The sequence below is a fragment of the Trematomus bernacchii genome, unplaced genomic scaffold (genome assembly GCF_902827165.1).
Source record: "Trematomus bernacchii unplaced genomic scaffold, fTreBer1.1, whole genome shotgun sequence".
Classification (NCBI taxonomy): domain Eukaryota; kingdom Metazoa; phylum Chordata; class Actinopteri; order Perciformes; family Nototheniidae; genus Trematomus; species Trematomus bernacchii.
In genome coordinates, this window is record NW_022987593.1 from 17,779,227 (window position 1) to 17,799,089 (window position 19,863).

Here is a 19,863-nt window from a genome sequence, read left to right on the forward strand (position 1 = left end):
CAAAAATGTCTAACAGAAGTTACATCCATTTCTCACTTATTCTGACAATGTACTTAACCCCAAATAAAAGAACCCAATAAAAGAGTTGTTAAATAATAGTGAAGTCACGTTGTAATAACAATAACTCATCTCTCTCGGTTTTCTGAGTTTTCTTTGTGTGCTTTGCCAAAAGCCACTGTGTCAAGTGTCCTAGTAGAGTTGCCGTATGTAGTTGTCCAATATGGCGGACCATCTCGCACATGCGCAGTACAGATCGGGCAGGTGGACCAATCGGGTAGTGACAGCGAGGAAATGAAAAATAAGAGAAGTGAAACGCAGCCCAGGAAACAGTGACAACATGGCGTCCAAGTTAGAGGAAGAGGCTCTCTGCAGTCTGCACTCTGAGAAACTCAGACTCTTCTGTCTGGACCATCAGCAGCCAGTGTGTGTCGTCTGCAGAGATTCAAAAACACACACCAACCACAGATTCAGACCCATCGATGAAGCTGCTCAGGATCTCAGAGAGGAGCTCCAGAAGTCTCTGCAGCCCTTTCAGGAGAAACTGAAGCTCTTTGAAGAAGTTAAAGTGAAGTTTGATCAAACAGCAGGACACATGAAGGTCCAGGCTCAACACACAGAGACGCAGATCAAGGAGCAGTTTAAGAAGCTTCACCAGTTTCTAGAAGAGGAGGCCAGGATGGCTGCACTGAGGGAGGAAGATGAGCAGAAGAGGAAGATGATGGAGGAGAAGATGGAGGCTGTGAGCAGAGAGATAGCAGCTCTTTCACACACAGTCAGAGCCACAGAGAAGGAGCTGAGAGCTGAAGACGTCTCCTTCCTGCACAACTACAAGGCTGCAGTGGAGAGGCTGCAGCGCCCCCTGCTGGAGGATCCACAGCTGCCCTCAGGAGCTCTGATAGACCAGGCCAAACACCTGGGCAACCTCAGCTTCAACATCTGGAGCAAGATGAAGGACATGGTGTCCTACTCTCCTCTCATCCTGGACCCAAACACTGCTCGTCCAAACCTCATCCTGTCTGAAGATCCAACCCTGTCTCCTAGAAATTACGTTCCCACAAAACTAAACTGCATTCTCAAATACGTTTTGCAAGAAACGTATTTCCTTCCACGTTACGTTTGTTATGAACATATCTTAAATACGTTTATTTTCTACATATCTTCTAGAAACCTATTTTCTCCCACATGACGTTTGTTATGAACGTATCTTAAATACGTTTGCTTTCTACCTATATTTGCCATTTCTTTTCTAGCTTATAATAATGATAATAGTCATTTATTAATATAATTTTAGAGCAAACTTATTTTCGCGCTGGCTGGCGGCTGACTTTTCAGTTGACCAAATCCGTTATTATGCTGGTTAATGGTTAATAATCAAAATATTGTTTGTAGTCGTTTCATACAGCATTCTCAATTACGTTTAATTTTGTCCCACGTTACGTTTGTTCTGAACATATCTTAAATACGTTTGCTTTCTACCTATCTTTGACATTTATTTTCTAGCTTATAATAATGATAATAGTAATTTATTAATATCATTTTAGAGCACACATTTGTAATCGACGATCGGGCTTGATATCCTATGGTTAAATTAAAATCAGTAGGCGAGGCTGTAATTTCGCCAGCTGCGAGGCAGAGTTTTAACATGCCAAAAAGCTGCTGTGTCGTTTATTGCACCTCAAACACCTCAAACTTCCTCTAAGGACAGCAGAAGAGCTCTGTGGCTTCAGGCTTGATCGCCGTTCAAATGACAGCGTTGGTTTCCCCAAAAGTGGGTGAGGCTGTGACGTAGATTTTACTCTCATCTATTATTCAAAACCATTCTATTTAATCCAAACGTAAATTACATGCCAGTGTTTTATCTTTTTATTAAGCGATTTGTTTATGTTGTTTAACTCATAGATATATATAAACATATGTTTTTATATATATCTATGGTTTAACTGGGAATGTTTTCACATTGAACCGGAAGTACGTCACTTCACTTTGTCTTCTTCGTCCCTTTTACGTTCCAGACAATGCATGGCTCAGCGTAACAGACTGAACAGCGACCCCAGGTGTGTCTACATTGGAATTACATCTTCATTACTGAAGGAAAAATACTTTACCTTGTGTTTGTTAACTGGGTTTTTAATGCAGTTGGCTTTTCTTAATGGTTACAATATTGCTATGAGTTACAGTATATATCTGAAGCAAATTATGTTTCTGAAGATGTGTAGTCAATTCCACCCTTCAATGTAGCATAAATGTGAACTCTCATTACAGGAACAATACCGGAAACAGACGTAGGAAAGATCCTCAGCTCGCTGATTGGATGTTTTAGCCGCAATGCACGTTGGGATATGGTGTTTATGCGATGTGAAATCCGAAAACATTAAAAAAAATAATAATAATACTTTATTCTGAGTGTTCTTGCTTTTCTCTTTGAAAGTCATCACATAACGGCATTGTAATACACGGTTCGGCTACATTAAATATTACACATCTGCCATAGTTCTTTATTTATAGAGCCCTGATGAGAAGACTTCTGGACTGAAGTTCTGGAAGAACTGCCGCCGAAACTGAATACGTGTCGTGGATCATAAATATATCAACAATTAAACAACATCTTACATTTCTTTTCACAAAATACGTCTCCTTGCAGTATCAATACTAATACGGCTGACTTTTATATTTGATCCAATTGGTAGATAGGTTATATTTACACCATAACGGTGCACAGCTGATAGAAAAGGACTTGTAGTTTTTAAAGATATTACTGATTTTCTTTGAATATAAGAATGTAAATACTGAGTTGAGAGAATAGTCAGGGGATTTGGGTGATGGGAGACACATCTATGGAATCACAATTTCAATAGCTTACCATTAAATGACGGATATACCTTTCTGTCTGTGATGTTTTACAAATCAGATATTAATGTGTAGAAGTAAACATGAGAAATAATATAGCAATATCCTGTACAATTATGTAAAAACATGAATAAAACTACACATCTTCAGATGTTATACATACATAAGTGTCCTACACTAATAATACAAAGTTATTATTATTATACTGTGTGTACCTTGTGTGCACCGCCTAGTGGTTAAAACACGTTATTTAATCATTTTTGTTGAATAATGTTATTTTTGTTGAATAATGTTATTTGATGAATAAAATATTAAGAGTACATACTTTCATAGGGGGAAAGTAGAAGGTCAATGATAGAAATATAGAATATAAAAAATCAAGAAGATACTGTAAGTGATCTCTACAATAAAACAGTTTAGTGCCTGATGTACAAAGATATTAATATGAGGATGTGCAAAACAGACAAACTAATTAACCTTTATTAACACATTAAACAATACTTTAGGTTTTCTTTCAAATAAGAAAAAAGCTTTGGGGGTATCTATCTACAGATAAATATTAAGCCTGACAAAGTACTTAGCGTCTAATATATTGCTTTCCTGCAATGTTAACTGTGTTGAAGCACTTATTTTAACTGATATTATATATATATTAATTATACTCTTATGTATGTAGATAGTATAAGACATGTGCAGAATTTGAGTTTAATGGTGGAGGAATACACACATATTGATAGATGTCTTGTAATGCACTGTTGAGGAACCTGTGACCCAAGTTTTTCATTAATTGCATAACTTCAACATCGTGGTGTATATGATATGTCAATACACCTTAGAAAATCTTGAAAGGGATGTGCAAAATAGCTATTATATACAGTTTTTAATTAACTATTAGTAGAGAATAACGAGTAATGAATATACTTTATAGAGATCTGCAGATAAATGTTTAGTCTTCTCAAGCACCAACTAATATCTCTCCTGATTGTTGGCACTTGACAATCACCTTTCCCTGAATTTTACTCAGGTGTAACTAAAGTCTGCTTTAAGGGTTGTTTATATTTCACATCATTAATCAGAATCTGCAAAGTAACTAAAATAAATGTAGTGGAGTAAAAATACCAGGTTAACCTCTGAATTGTAGTGGAGTAGAATTCCAAAGTAACAATGAGCTGGCATGTGGGTATATATTAATGCTTCCCATTATGGACACAAGCGATTTTCACCCATTTATTAATTACATGTTTTACATTTGTACACACCAATTTGTTTCCTATCCCCTAAACCTCCAGGGCTGTACACAGTTTAATACTGTCAACTTCTAATTTTGGGAAAAACGAAAACGTCTTTTAAAACTACAATTCCCAGTAGAGACGCTATAGAACATGTTGCGAAACACAATAGCCAGCATTTGTAGTTCTGGGGGGGGCGTTCGAGTCCAGTTTTGGAAAGTCTGCCGTGGTTTCGTTCCATTTCAAAGAGCTGTTTGGCGCTCGGCGTAACCTTGACGCACTGCCACTCCAACATCCAATCCCAGAGTTTGAAGATTAATCACGGGGTTTGTCAACAGGACTGTAGTCCCAAACGATAGCTGGGGATTATGGGTAGTGTAGTGTCTTCGGCCATCCTAAACTCTGATTCTTTTTTCGGATTTCATATCGCATTAACACCATATCCCGACGTGCATTGCGGCTAAAACATCCAATCAGCGAGCTGATGATCTTTCCTACGTCACTTTACAGCCCTGCTCACTTTTGGGGAAACCAGCTGTCATTTGAACGGCGATCAAGCCTGAAGCCACAGAGCTCTTCTGTTGTATACTGTCCTTTCTTCTTAGAGGAAGTACAGAAACACGTAACTCTGGATTTGTTTTAATGTTTGAGGTGCAATAAACGACACAGCAGCTTTTTGGCATGTTAAAACTATTATTTTCTGCCTCGCAGCTGGCGAAATTACAGCCTCGCCTACTGATTTTAATTTAACCATAGGATATCAAGCCCGATCGTCGATTTCAAATGTGTGCTCTAAAATGATATTAATAAATTACTATTATCATTATTATAAGCTAGAAAATAAATGTCAAAGATAGGTAGAAAGCAAACGTATTTAAGATATGTTCAGAACAAACGTAACGTGGGACAAAATACGTTTCTTGTTAAACGTAATTGAGAATGCTGTATGAAACGACTACAAACAATATTGTGATTATTAACCATTAACCAGCATAATAACGGATTTGGTCAACTGAAAAGTCAGCCGCCAGCCAGCGCGAAAATAAGTTTGCTCTAAAATGATATTAATAAATTACTATTATCATTATTATAAGCTAGAAAATAAATGGCAAATATAGGTAGAAAGCAAACGTATTTGAGATACGTTCATAACAAACGTCATGTGGGAGAAAATAGGTTTCTAGAAGATATGTAGAAAATAAACGTATTTAAGATATGTTCATAACAAACGTAACGTGGAAGGAAATACGTTTCTTGCGAAACGTATTTGAGAATGCAGTTTAGTTTTGTGGGAACGTAATTTCTAGGAGACAGGGTTGGAAGATCTGACCAGAGTGAGAGCAGGAGGAGGGAGACAGAAACTTCCTGATAATCCAGAGAGGTTTGATAGATACGGCTTTGTTCTGGGCTCTGAGGGCTTTAACTCAGGGACTCACAGCTGGGATGTCCAGGTTACAGACAGTACACTCTGGGTACTGGGTGTGTCAGCAGAGTCTGTCCAGAGGAAGGGAGACACACAGTCTGGATTATGGAGAATATGTTTCTATAAAGGTAAATACACAGCACGGTCACCATCAGCTCCAGACACTCCTCTCAGCCTGAAGAAGAAGCTCCAGAGGCTCAGAGTGGATCTGGACTGGAACAGAGGAAAGTTGTCGTTCTCTGACCCTGACACTAACACACACATACACACCTTCACACACACTTTCACTGAGAAGATGTTTCCATACATTAACACTCTGGAGGAAGTGAAGATATTACCGCTGAAGGTGTGTGTGACAGTGGATCAGAGCAGGTAGAGATACACAGGATCATTATATCTGTGATGATCATCTCTTAAAGGGATCATTCACTGACCTCTGAACCTGTCCTCCTGCTGTCTCTTTATTCTAAACATGTTTTTATTCTTGTTGTTATTGAGTTTGATAATCTACTTTTTGATCATACTGTCAACCTTTATTAAATTGAAACACGTGCATTTAGCTGACACTTTTATCCAAGTAACATCATGTTCATCAAATACGCTGAACTGCTTCCTTTAGAGGAAATAAGAGATATATATTCTTTACATTTGAAATGATCTCACCCAGATTCAGATCTTTATGTCAGGTTATAGTTTAACCTTCTCTGTTTTATTGAAACTATGTCTATAAATAAACTATATATATATATAAATAACTATAAATTGTTCATTTGTGATTTGTGCTTGATGGGAAAATAAATAAAAAATATGTTTAATCCAACTGCAAGTTTGAGCAGCGAATCATTTATTAGATACAAAATAAAATGCATTTTAATTAAACGATGTTTTGGCTTGTGTAACCATTAGCCAATCAGCAACCAAGGTAACCCCCCCCACCTTATCACCTGAATCTCCTCCGCACAATTAATGTAAATAATATCCTACTTTTAAATGTTGCTATCAGTAATTTGTCCCTTCATAGTGTATACTTGACAGATATATATCTTTCACTGTCAAGATGTATCTTACTTTTTAGTTTAGTTCAATTTTGAGATATTTATATTTAATGTATGTGTTAGTTTATTTTCTACAATTGTTTTGATTTCCACATTATGTCCAATGCCTTGTTTATATGCTGCTGTGATGAAAATTAGGATAAATAAAGTAAATCTCATTTTAGTACTTGTAACAGAATACATTTTAAAGTAACCCTCCCAGCCCTGTCTAAGCTGAACAAATGTATTTACATATACATTTAATAGATTGTATTATTATCCACCTTTTTGTTTTATGTCCTTTTATTTAAAACATTCTTTGAGACTTCTTCTTCTGGTTCAAATTTCAATACATTTAATTTGTGTAATCACTCTTTTGTCTTTATTCTACATGAACATTTTAGAGATTCCATTCAAATCTGTTGATTATTCAGATCTTCCTCAGAATCAGTATGTCACATTTTTAATGCTAAATGTATATCATTTTCTCACAGGATATAGAATGAGACAACACAGTTTGTATCCATTGTGTATGAATGCTTCAGCTCTTCAGACCAACATAGTAAGATGTGAGCATGTTCCTAATTGTGTTGGTATGCAGCCTAGGTCTGGTCTGTTAATCTGCCACTTTTATATTGTAGAATTTGTTAAATTAAAGCAGCCTTTAAAGGTAGGGTAGGTAAGTTTGAGAAACCGGCTCGAGATCGCTAGAATTTGAAAATACACAACCGGAGAAAATCTGCCACTTCCTTACAGAGCCCCTCCTCCAACACACACGAACGCGCACATGACCAATGAGGGCACGAGATAAGTTTGTGCACAGATGGAAGGCTGACAGGCAGGTAGGCCATCCAGTTATTTTAGCTGGGCCGGCTAAAATGATTGGTCGTGCTTTTTACAGTACTACGGCTTCCACAGATGATATTTTTTTATGGATTTTTTGTCAAAGCACTTCAGATATTCATTGCTATCGGGATGTTAAGAGCATTCCATGGAATATAACAAAAAGTGTATCTCGAGCCGGTTTCTCAAACTTACCTACCCCATCTTTAATTGTTTGTCCTAAACATAGCAATATATGCTTTTGAAATGTAACATGTCTTTGAAAAAATAACAGTATACAGTTTATATTGTGTATCACCTTTAGCTTGAAAATACATAGATGTGTTTTTTTAATCTATAAAATAAATAAATAGACAGACAGACACTTTATCAATCCCAAATTGGGAAATTATTTTACAGCAGCAGTGTGTTCAGGTATTAAAATATTTAAAGTTGGAATAAAGTATAAACTACACAACACAAGTCTAATGCACAGCAATCCATAAGATAAGTCCGATATGTTCATGAAAACTCCCCAGGAGACACCAACACTAACGTGGCCGAGTGGACTCCGGAGTTTGCTGCATGAGTTGCACTGTATGATCTGTGGTGTAGTGGGCTGTCACTCAAAAACTGAGTAGCCAATGGGGACGCACCCCTGAAAGTCCCGCCAACCTGGGACATTTGTGTCAAAATCGAGAACAAAAAATGAGGGAGCGTAAACGAGAACAGCTGCAGCGAGAGCAAAAGTCTGATCATTGAGAAAGAAGCAACAAGAACTGCAAACAAAAAGATATGTTAAAACAAAGAAAAAATACTTATGGTTTACATGATTACACAAATGATTTGAGTGTATTTTTGAAATTTATTTTATTTAACTTGACTCAGTTTTTTTTCTTTTAAACTCATAGTTTTGCTTTATTCTGAGAAAGTGTTGCTTTATCTTTATGAAACAAAACTAATCCCATAGCTCGACAGCTGGAACACAAACCACCAAATACAAAAAAAATAATTCAGATCCAGTCGTCATGACTCCACTCCGGAGGGATTCCCCGATCATTTCTTACAGTTTCTCATCAAGGGGGTGTCTCCTGTCCCCGGTACAAACACACTGCCTGAGGAAGGTTATGGGTATTCTTTTTGTCATTAACCTTTTTCGGACCACTTATTTATTTATTTTGGTGACGATCCGACCTCCATGCTACTACTCTGGTTCAAACTGCATCCACCAAACAATATGATTTATCTCGACCTCCCCACAATAACCCAAATCTGACACGGTGTGAGATGTCTTTTTTAGCTGTTTCCTGCAATCTTCTTCATGCAGTCAGTCAGAATGAATGAATGAATGGGCGTTTCTTTGACTATTTATAGGCAAATATGGGCGTTACGTGAAGCCCGCAAAAGCTGCGCCGCATTTCGAGTTGATTGTGATTTAGGCGGGGAAACCAGCGTAGGATGTGCCGTACGAAAGTCCTGCTCCGGTACACAGTCTTTATGAATTGGAAAGTGTCGGTGCGTATTTATTTGCTTTGTCCTACATAAGCAACCTTCCCGCGAAAGAAGGGCTTCCAAATCCGGCAGCTACAACACCTGCTCTGCCGGATATGGAAGCCCCTCTTTAGTTTTGTACCTGCTGGGCCAAGAGTAAAATGCTTTTGTGAGCACAAACTACAGGGGAACAGCCAACACCCGTGTGATTTTGGTGACGTTGTGACTATCCTGGACAAAGATATAGGGGGGGTTCCAAACTACACTTAAAAACGGAAGTTTGTTCCAATACGAAGATTGTGTCCTTAAAACGAGCCACCTCGCAATTGTATGCAGATTATTTATTCAGCCGTTTGCTGTTTAATCTGATGGGAAATATATCATTCAAAAGAGAGAGAAAAGCTTAGAAAACTAGGCGAACGCTCAATACAGGCGATGACGTCACCTTTGCGCGTCCCCGCGAACAGGGCTTCAATCTACGGCAAGCCTTCAACCTGCGGCACAACACCGGTGTAGGTACCATATGTGTTCGGCCTACCAGATGTGTTCGGGGTCCGTTACGCTTACCAATGACGTCACGCATTGGCTGTACGGCAACCCAAGAGGACATTTTACACGGCCAAATTCCGAATGTATTGAAACTCAACGTAAGAGCTTGAGCCTCTTCGGGGGGTGCTAACATTTAAACATACACTTCATTCTTTACTTTGTCCGTTATTATATGTAGAAGATATTACTTTTTTCTCCGTCATGTTGTTTCCATAGCAACAACTTCAAAATAAAAGCATCTAAATAAAACAGGAAGTTAACCTAAATTACATTTAAGACACTGCAACGAAAGTAACAAAAACAATGTAATATCCTTTTCCGTTTCACAGAACACAAATTGGGTTATTTACATAATTATGTTTACACTGTCGATTGATATATATATATATATATATATATATATATAACTTATATTAGATATCCTATTGTAATATATTTGTCGATGTTGTTGTGATTATAATGTATTGCATTATTTGCAGTATTTTTTGTAATTAAAAATAAAAATGTTTTACAATACATTTTACCAAATAGTTCCAAATGACATAGATGAGTTAATTTTCTAAAAAAAGATACTGTCTGCATAACATGATTCCTCCTCCTCCTCCTCCTCCTCCTCCTCCTCCTCCTCCTCCTCCTCCTCCTCCTCATCCTCCCATGGACATATTACTTGAAGGGGAACTTCAAGGCATATTTGACAACTACATACGGCAACTCTAATAGGACACTTGACACAGTGGCTTTTGGCAAAGCAGAAAAAGAACCGAGAGAGATGAGTTATTGTTACAACAACGTGACTTCACTATTATTTAACAACTCTTTTTATTGGGTTCTTTTATTTGGGGTTAAGTACATTGTCAGAATAAGTGAGTCATGGATGTAACTTCTGTTAGACAGCTATCATACTGAATAAATATTACTGTGAATGTATGCAAAAATGTCTAGCATATAGCTGTCTAACAGAAGTTACATCCATTTCTCACTTATTCTGACAATGTACTTAACCCCAAATAAAAGAACCCAATAAAAAGAGTTGTTAAATAATAGTGAAGTCACGTTGCCCCCAGGAAGTGCGCCGGACTCAGATGAAAATATTCGTGCTGGCCAAACGGCGGTACTACACTTCTTTTTGGTTGCCAGGCCCGGAAACACTTTTTCCCATTGACTTACATGGGGAAAGAGTGGTCTGTAAATCGTTGGATAATTTTTTTTAAACTAAATAAACTACCCAGTATGAACACTTGTATAGCCCTTATTAAAAACATTCGTTCCTCAAGTTGTAAAAATGTGCCAATAACGTTATTCTGTGAGTTATTTCCCTCTGCATTATGAACGCGCATCTAACCCACGGGACCGCGCCGCCCGGCACGTTCATGTCACGTGTTCAGCACCACTTCAGTTGGGCCATTTTATCATCATGCGCGAATGAGCAACTCTCATAGGAATGAATGAGGCCCCGCCTCCCACGCTGTATCCAGTTCTTATTATACATCCATTACATGCGCACTGCAGATAGGGCAGGGCGGCAGGTCGGGTAGTGACAGGGCCCATAGACTGTATAAAGGTTGGGCCACACGATCCAGCTGTGGAATCAAGCTCGAGAATATTTTCAAAAAATACAAGCAGGACACAAGCGACATTACTTTCAAAATAAAAGCACAAGTGTTAAAAAACAAGTTTAACAACATTGCCTTTATATAGACATTTATAATATTGATTGGGAGAATATAGAAATGATGCGTAATGTGTCTGATTGTGTTATTTGTGTTTTTGAAATATCATAACATGATACCATTATTTAAAAAAAAAATGAATACAATATCAATGTCATCCATTATGAGGATTTAATCAATGTTTACTGTAATGCAGTAGAAATACTATATGTATTTGGTTGATGAATGCAATAAGAAAACATAATAATAACAAGAAAAATATCAATGAGAAGAATAAACAAATGGTATTATTTATTGTCTCTAAGTATTATTTGTGCTTTGCTGATACATTTATTAACATTGTACAAGTCATGTTCGTCTTACAGCTGCTTACCCAGAAGCCTTTTAACTTGTTTTAGCACCTACCGTATTTACAATGTTGTTTTTAAACTATTCTGCATCTCTTTTATGCATGGTTTGAATGGATCTGTTATTCCATTATGTTTATTTATTGTGTTCCTCTCTGTTGTCTTATTATTAAGGGTTAATGATTATGTAAAGCACTTTGAATTGTTATAGAGCACCCCTAGTTACACCAATCAGCGTGCGATTACGTACAGCCAATCACAATGCGTGACGTCATTGGTAAGCGACGGACCCCGAACACATACAGATGGAGCATCTTATTTCAGACTCCAGCTTACTGCTTCCTGCCTACTACCTGCCAGTTACCTGCATAAGACCTGCCAAAGACCAGTATCTGGGAATGTTAAGCCCTCCCACTATTTTCCAAGAGGGCGTTGCCAGATTTTCAATTTCAGGATTTATCACAAAAACAGGAAGAGAACTTTCATGGACTTTCAGTTTTGTTTAGAAGAGCATTTGAACACATCAATATTTTAGATCAAATAAAGTATATCTAATCTTGTAATTCAATAATATATAGTCTTTATATATTAAATAACTATGGCCAAACTAAGACTTAGTTTTTCACAAGAGAAAATGCAGATATTATATAAAAAACTAAAGTTAAAATCTTGTTTTTAATGCCCCAAGAGCAATAAAAACACTTGGTAAAAAAATCCTGAGTGAGGCTTTCATAAATTGCATTTAGCTGACGCTTTTATCCAAAGCAACTTACTATTTAATAAATGATAAATGATTATTCATAACAAATATGAGTGATGTGTGATTATTATTCATGCTATATACTGATATAGGGCTAAGTAAGCAATCAATCCTGCAAATTAACCCTTAGTTGTTCAATATATTTATTCAGACGATGTGAGTAGGAATACAGAAATTCTGCTCCCACCTAAGGCCAACGTTGCAATATTACAACATTTCCCTAAAAACGTACCAAAACATAAACATTTTTAAAACTCTTTCATTTCTGCTCCAGAGGCCAGGGGTTAAATTGGGATTTGATATGTGGGGGGGCTCTGTTAGAAGGTGCGACGGGGGGGGGGGGGGGGGTGTTTTCGGCCGTAAGCGAACCGGGCCGTTGGCGTCCGGCCTATCTGTGATTCTCCAGAACTCACAGCTGGCCAGGGATAAGTCCCGACTCTCCCGACGGCCAATCCGTGCCTCCCCTGACTGCACGTTGCTGACACACACCGCTGCAAACTCTCTGCACGGAGGAGCCGCAGAGGAAGAGACACACGTTCACTAAGCCGAAAAAACTATATCCGGTCACAGTGATCTGCTATTTTAAAGTAAATTCAACACATATCGACCCTAAATATAGCATATATTAAGAACGAGAAAGTGTTAACATTGTTTTTTGTAAACATATGACAAATGTGCGAGGGTGATGACATCAGAGCATCGTCCTATGGGCTTAGCCCCGGACAGGTACAACAGGTATTCACTCAGAGGGGGGTAGGTACTAAATGCCACCCATTTACATGTAGGCAAACAGTCAAAAATCAACATACAGTAGGGGGGTGGGGGATGGTGAACAGTATGTGGGTATGTGGGACACTAAAAAGTCTATGTTAAAAAGCCTCAGTCACCTTAATTCATGTAATAAAAACATCTCAGGTCAGTAACACTGAAAGCTAAATGTGCAATACCATGTTCAGCTATGTTACTATTTATAATGTTATTGTTGTTACAACAGAAGATGTTTTTCTTTATATTGAAGTTAAATGCATCAATCTGGTGCACTTTGAGGTCAAAATTAAGAGATTTATGGATACCGCTGGAAAAAGCTGCATATGCCGAGCCTGTACGTAGCGCTGTAACTTCCTCCACAAAAGCAGCCTTCTGTTTATTCAACGTGGTGGGGTCGGGGGGACCGGGCAGAGTTTTTCGCCGGTCAACGTGTGTGAAAGTTTAAATCTTCCTTATTGAGCTTTAAAACAAATGAATAACGACTATATATAATAATAAAATAAACACCGGCTGTTGTTATGCCTGCTGTAACGTTAAATTACTCCGTTCTCCGCTTAAGTAATTATGCCGTTACAAGCTTCATAGTTGTATTTATCATCTAAATTTGCCGAAACAAGTTTAATATTCTGAAAGCCAAGACTTTGTTTATTTGAAATCAGATGAAAACAAACTGTAACGGACCCTGCCGTGTTATCTATGATTACTATGCCTTACTGTACATTCATAATTTCAGCCGGAGGGAGGGTGCGGCGCTGCGGAGGAGCAGATTGCGAGTGAGGTGCCTGTCATCTTCCCTTTACAAGCTTCACAAATGTATTTATCGTGTGATTTTGGAAGTAAAAGTTTCATATTCTGAAAGCCAAGACTTTGTTTATATATTATACGTGGGTAGCTATGACGTCAGAAGGAGTTACCGTAATTTGCAGCGACTTGACAGACATCTGCAAAGTCCTTATAAAATGATAGAATTTAAAAGAGTCTTGAAAAAGCATGGTGATGGCAATAAATGCATTAATGAATCCCCAAAATCTACAGAATACATTTCATTTCAGTATCTCAGGTCAGTAACACTCAAAGCTAAATGTGCAATACCATGTTCAGCTATGTTACTATTTATAATGTTATTGTTGTTACAACAGAAGATGTTTTTCTTTATATTGAAGTTAAATGCATCAATCTGGTGCACTTTGAGGGCAAAATTAAGAGATTTATGGATACAGCTCTCAACACTCATATGAAACAGAACTGTTATAATAATGAAGAGAAACTATGAAATAAGAAATGAATCAAATTAAAATGTAATTATCATATCATATATTATATAGTGTATTGTATTATTAAGTAATATCATGCATTAACCCCATTATAGCAGATGCCACATTGAATGGATGAACACATTTATGCATCAATAATTACAACAGAGTATTTCTAAATACAAGTTGTAAAAATACTTATATGTATTTAATACTAATAACATAATGATTCATTTTACTTTCAGATGATAATACTTTTCAGGGTTAGGGTTAGGTCTGGTCTGACAGCGCTTAGCTCTCTGCTGCAGAGAGGAAGAGAAGATCACTGCTCTAAACAAAGTCAAAAATCAACATACAGTAGGGGGGTGGGGGATGGTGAACGGTATGGTCAATGTTTGTAAACACAATCCCCAGGATGTGGGACACTGAAAAGTCTATGTTAAAAGCCTCAGTCACTTTAATTGATTTGATTTGATGCTCATACTTTTACCTTTACAATCGTTTGCTTTAATATTATTTCTAAATACAAGTTGTAAAAATACTTATATGTATTTAATACTAATAACATAATGATTAATTTTACTTTCAGATGATAATACTTTTCAGGGTTAGGGTTAGGTCCGGTCTGACAGCGCTTAGCTCTCTGCTGCAGAGAGGAAGAGAAGATCACTGCTCTAAACAAAGTCAAAAATCGTACATCCAAACGGAATAAATATAATTAATTGTTATTAATACGTTAAGTCTTGTCCATTGTTTTTCACTTTTATGAAATGTTTGATATTTCCGGCACAGACCCTTTCATACCGGCAATGCGCGATAGAAACAACAGGAACTGCGACAGCATAAATATGCGAACACAAACCTACAGACTGCTGGAGAAGAGATATCACAGGGGGGGGGGGTTGGGACACACACATTCCGATGGCCAATTAGTTTTAAACAAAGAGTATACTCAACATAGGGGGGTGGGGGCTGGTGAACGGTATGGTCAATGTTTGTAAACACTGTGACATTTTGACTTTATTTGATCATTTTAGTTAAAAACTAACGTTCATATTTCTCTTTTTGAGAAGAGAAATATGAATATGTTAGTGGCTGACCCAGCCCCATGGTCTGTCACAGTAGTGCGGGGAAAAGAGAAGTGCACTGTTTTGCCAGGCTGGACCTGTAATTTACAGGAAAGGAGTGCACGCTACTAAAGAGACACGCTACCATGGAAACCAAACAATGGTGTTGCTGTATTGAAGTCCGAGTGGAAACAGTCATATTTGGAGCGTTATGTTAGAATGAAACAGCCAGGTCGTGACTCACAAAAAAAAAGTGTTACTTCACTAACTGTAAGCTTGTCACTCAGAGTAACCTACAGTTAACTTAACTGTTGGAAAAGAAAGATCAGGGGGGGGAGAGAGCTGTGGCTGATGGGCAATTAGGTGTGTAAACACACAGCTGAGAGCTGCCGTTTCATTCTGACTGTTTAAAAAACGGTAACAACAGACTATTTTTATTAACGGATGCATGTCAATTTAAATCAATACATACAACTATTTTTTAAATCAATAAAAACATTTTCTAAATCCATAAAAGCATTTCAATTAATATTGGGAGTCATGTCGTTACTTTGTTGAGAATGTGGCCATGTAATAAGCGGGATAATTTGCAACGACTTGGTCATTATGGGGAAAAATAACACCCAGGGATCAAGATCCATCCGCTACGCGTCGGGATCTTGATCTGCCTGACAAGGCTCCATTAAAATATAAATATTTTTAGTGAATTACTGAGTTTAGGCACGTTAATAACATTTTAATGAATACAATATATTCATATTTGTCAGTGATTTCATGTCAATTCGGCGAACATAAACATAAATGATCGTGGTGAAGATGATGATTAAATTAGGATTAAAAATCGAGAGCCGGCTGCATTTCCTCTCGTTCGTTTTTTTCGACTAAACAACATTATTTTGTTAAATAACAACATGGTGATGTTTTGTAAATGATTACATGTCTTATTTAGCACAGACTATGATCCTATCCGTGACATATGGATCTTAACAAAGATCCGCTATACATTAGTACCAGACATACTGTACATCCAGTTTATTGTATCGAAGTTGATTTCACATGAGCTCCAGTGTGGAACCCCACTGCACCCCCTGGTGGATCAATGATCCATTGCAGCTGGCTTCACAATAATTACATTTATTTATCACGGGGGGCGGTATCAAGTCAGACTGGGGGCCGGCTCTTCATCACGAACCAATCACGGGCCGATCACGGACCAATCACGACCCAATCACGACCCTCGCGTTTCAAACTGTCTGAAATAAGATGCTCCATCTGTATGGTAGGGCGAACACATAGAGGGGCCGTTTCTCAATCGCGAGGATATTGGCTTCCAAGCCAATATTTCAAGGATGCTACGTCATCAAGTTGCGCAGCAGGACCGTTCCAATGTCCAGCATACTTGGAATTCCAACAAGGCCGCGTCCTTGGTTTGGGGGAAATTTCGAGTCTGCACATGGGTAGACTTCGCGTCCTTAAAATCCCCACAATGCTTTGCGCATGGACCAATTTCCAAAATCTGTGGCGGAAAATGTAAGGCGGGGCCTCTCATATGACGCACACCTCCACACTTGCTAGCCTGTTCCACTCTTCGTTTTCCGAATGCCAGGAAGTATTCTTGACTCGATTCTGAAGCAAGTGACTCGGAAGACATGTGCTACCAAGCAAGCGTACTCGCGATTGAGAAACACCCATGGCACTGACACCGGCACCGCCCTTTATTATCATTTTTTTTAAACGGCATCATGTAAAATGACATGTTACGCTCGTGTTGTGTTCAAGGAACCTGTCCTTGGCCAGGAAAAACAGGCAGTCGCTTGTTTAATTCTGTTGCGGTCTAGATTTATTAAATTGTTTGTTTCCTTCTGCGCTGCATTGCGTGCGTTGCGTGCGTGGCATGTGTGGCGTGCATGGCTTCCTTCTGGAGGTAACGGGGAGAAGCGCTCTGGCAGCGGTGCCGACCCCTGGTCTATTGCATAACGATAGCTAATTCTCTAAATGAATGGTTATCTTTACATGGCTGATTATGTGTTAGTATGAATAACATAATTATGAAATCTGCCATTGTGATGAAGTCCAGGATAATTTGTTGATGGAGTGTTGACAGGTTCTTAGAGATAAATGGGTTCAATGTTTTAAACTGATGCCATATACTTGACAGATATTTGAGTTTGGTTTGTGAAACCTTCCCACTATGGGAGCATACTTCACCTCTTTAACAACATCTTAGTTAATAATGTAACTCACCCACTATAACCTTTATTCCAGCAATAAATCCGCACTTTAGTCTGAGACACTCCCTGAGTTACATGAGAGGAGACAGAGTTCAGCAGAGGAGGCGTGACAGAGCTCCTCCCTCACCTGACTCACCTGAGATAAACCAGGAAACAGTTTGTTATTCTCCCTCACTGCAGAGAGAGAGACGGACTGAAAAACAGACGATCACATTCACCTTCAGACCAAACTAACAACTTCGGCTGAGTTCAGCTACAGGACAGAAAAGTGGAAACGACAACCCTGCTGCTTCAACCTGCTGACCCTCCCCCCCTGAAGGTGAGTTTCCAAACATCACTCAAAGAGAATTTCAGTGAAGTCAGTAGAGGAGGGGGAGGGGAGCCATGACTGACTGTACTTCCTGTCTGCTGTGTTTCAGCTTCACTCAGAGACAACATGACGTCCAGGTTAGAGCAAGATCTCTGCTGTCCGGTCTGTCAGGAAGTCTTTAGAGATCCTGTCATTCTGTCCTGCGGCCACAGCTTCTGTAAAGCCTGTCTGCAGACCTGGTGGGATGGGAAAGAAGTGACGGAGTGTCCATTTTGTAAGAGAAGAATCTCAAAAGATCCACCTTATAACTTTGCTTTAAAGAACCTGTGTGAGACCTTCTTACAGGAGAGAGATCAGAGACCTCCAGAGGCTGAAGCTGCTCAGGATCTCAGAGAGGAGCTCCAGAAGTCTCTGCAGCCCTTTCAGGAGAAACTGAAGCTCTTTGAAGAAGTTAAAGTGAAGTTTGATCAAACAGCAGGACACATGAAGGTCCAGGCTCAACACACAGAGACGCAGATTAAGGAGCAGTTTAAGAAGCTTCACCAGTTTCTAGAAGAGGAAGAGGAGGCCAGGATGGCTGCACTGAGGGAGGAAGAGGAGCAGAAGAGGAGGGTGATGGAGGAGAAGATGGAGGCTGTGAGCAGAGAGATCGCAACTCTTTCACACACAGTCAGAGCCACAGAGGAGGAGCTGAGAGCTGAAGACGTCTCCTTCCTGCACAACTACAAGGCTGCAGTGGAGAGGCTGCAGCGCCCCCTGCTGGAGGATCCACAGCTGCCCTCAGGAGCTCTGATAGACCAGGCCAAACACCTGGGCAACCTCAGCTTCAACATCTGGAGCAAGATGAAGGACATGGTGTCCTACTCTCCTCTCATCCTGGACCCAAACACTGCTTATCCACAACTCATCCTGTCTGAAGATCTGACCAGAGTGAGAGCAGGAGGAGAGAGACAGGAACTTCCTGATAATCCAGAGAGGTTTGATGCACACGCCTTAGTCCTGGGCTCTGAGGGCTTTAACTCAGGGACTCACAGCTGGGATGTCCAGGTTACAGACAGTACACTCTGGGTACTGGGTGTGTCAGCAGAGTCTGTCCAGAGGAAGGGAGACATACAGTCTGGATTATGGAGAATATGTTTCTATAAAGGTGAATACTATGCACGGTCACCATCAGCTCCAGACACTCCTCTCCGCCTGAAGAAGAAGCTCCAGAGGCTCAGAGTGGATCTGGACTGGAACAGAGGAAAGTTGTCGTTCTCTGACCCTGACACTAACACACACATACACACCTTCACACACACTTTCACTGAGAAGATGTTTCCATACATTCTCACTGTGGGTGAAGTGAAGATATTACCACTGAAGGTGTGTGTGACAGTGGATCAGAGCAGGTAGAGATACACAGGATCATTATATCTATGAATGATCATCTCTTAAAGGGATCATTCACTGACCTCTGAACCTGTCCTCCTGCTGTCTCTTTATTCTAAACATGTTTTTATTCTTGTTGTTATTGAGTTTGATAATCTGCTTTTTGATCATACTGTCAACCTTTATTAAATTGAAACACGTGCATTTAGCAGACACTTTTATCCAAGTAACATCATGTTCATCAAATATGCTGAACTGCTTCCTTTAGAGGAAATAAGAGATATATATTCTTTACATTTGAAATGATCTCACCCAGATTCAGATCTTTATGTCAGGTTATAGTTTAACCTTCTCTGTTTTATTGAAACTATGTCGTTATAAATTGTTCATTTGTGATTTGTGCTTGATGGGAAAATAAATAAAAAATATGTTTAATCCAACTGCAAGTTTGAGCAGCGAATCATTTATTAGATACAAAATAAAATGCGTTTTAATTAAACGATGTGTTGGCTTGTGTAACCATTAGCCAATCAGCAACCAGGGTAACCCCCCCCCCCCCCCACCTTATCACCTAAATCTCCTCCTAGAGCACCATGTTCTTTTTAACCAAATCTCTCTCAGAGGGGTGTGGGGAGGGGCTCCTTTTTTTCATCTAAAGTAACAGACAGAGAATCAGCACTTTGGAAACAGG

At 39.0% G+C, this 19,863-nt stretch overlaps 1 protein-coding gene across 1 annotated transcript; it reads left to right on the forward strand.

Moving 5' to 3' along the window:
- The first annotated feature begins 337 nt into the window (after positions 1-337).
- LOC117482085 (E3 ubiquitin-protein ligase TRIM39-like) lies at positions 338-19,612 on the forward strand. Its single transcript, XM_034130083.1, has 2 exons — positions 338-496; positions 18,189-19,612. Exons 1-2 carry the CDS (start codon positions 338-340, stop codon positions 19,194-19,196), a joined length of 1,167 nt encoding a protein of 388 aa, XP_033985974.1. The 3' UTR covers positions 19,197-19,612.
- The last annotated feature ends 251 nt before the right edge of the window (positions 19,613-19,863 follow it).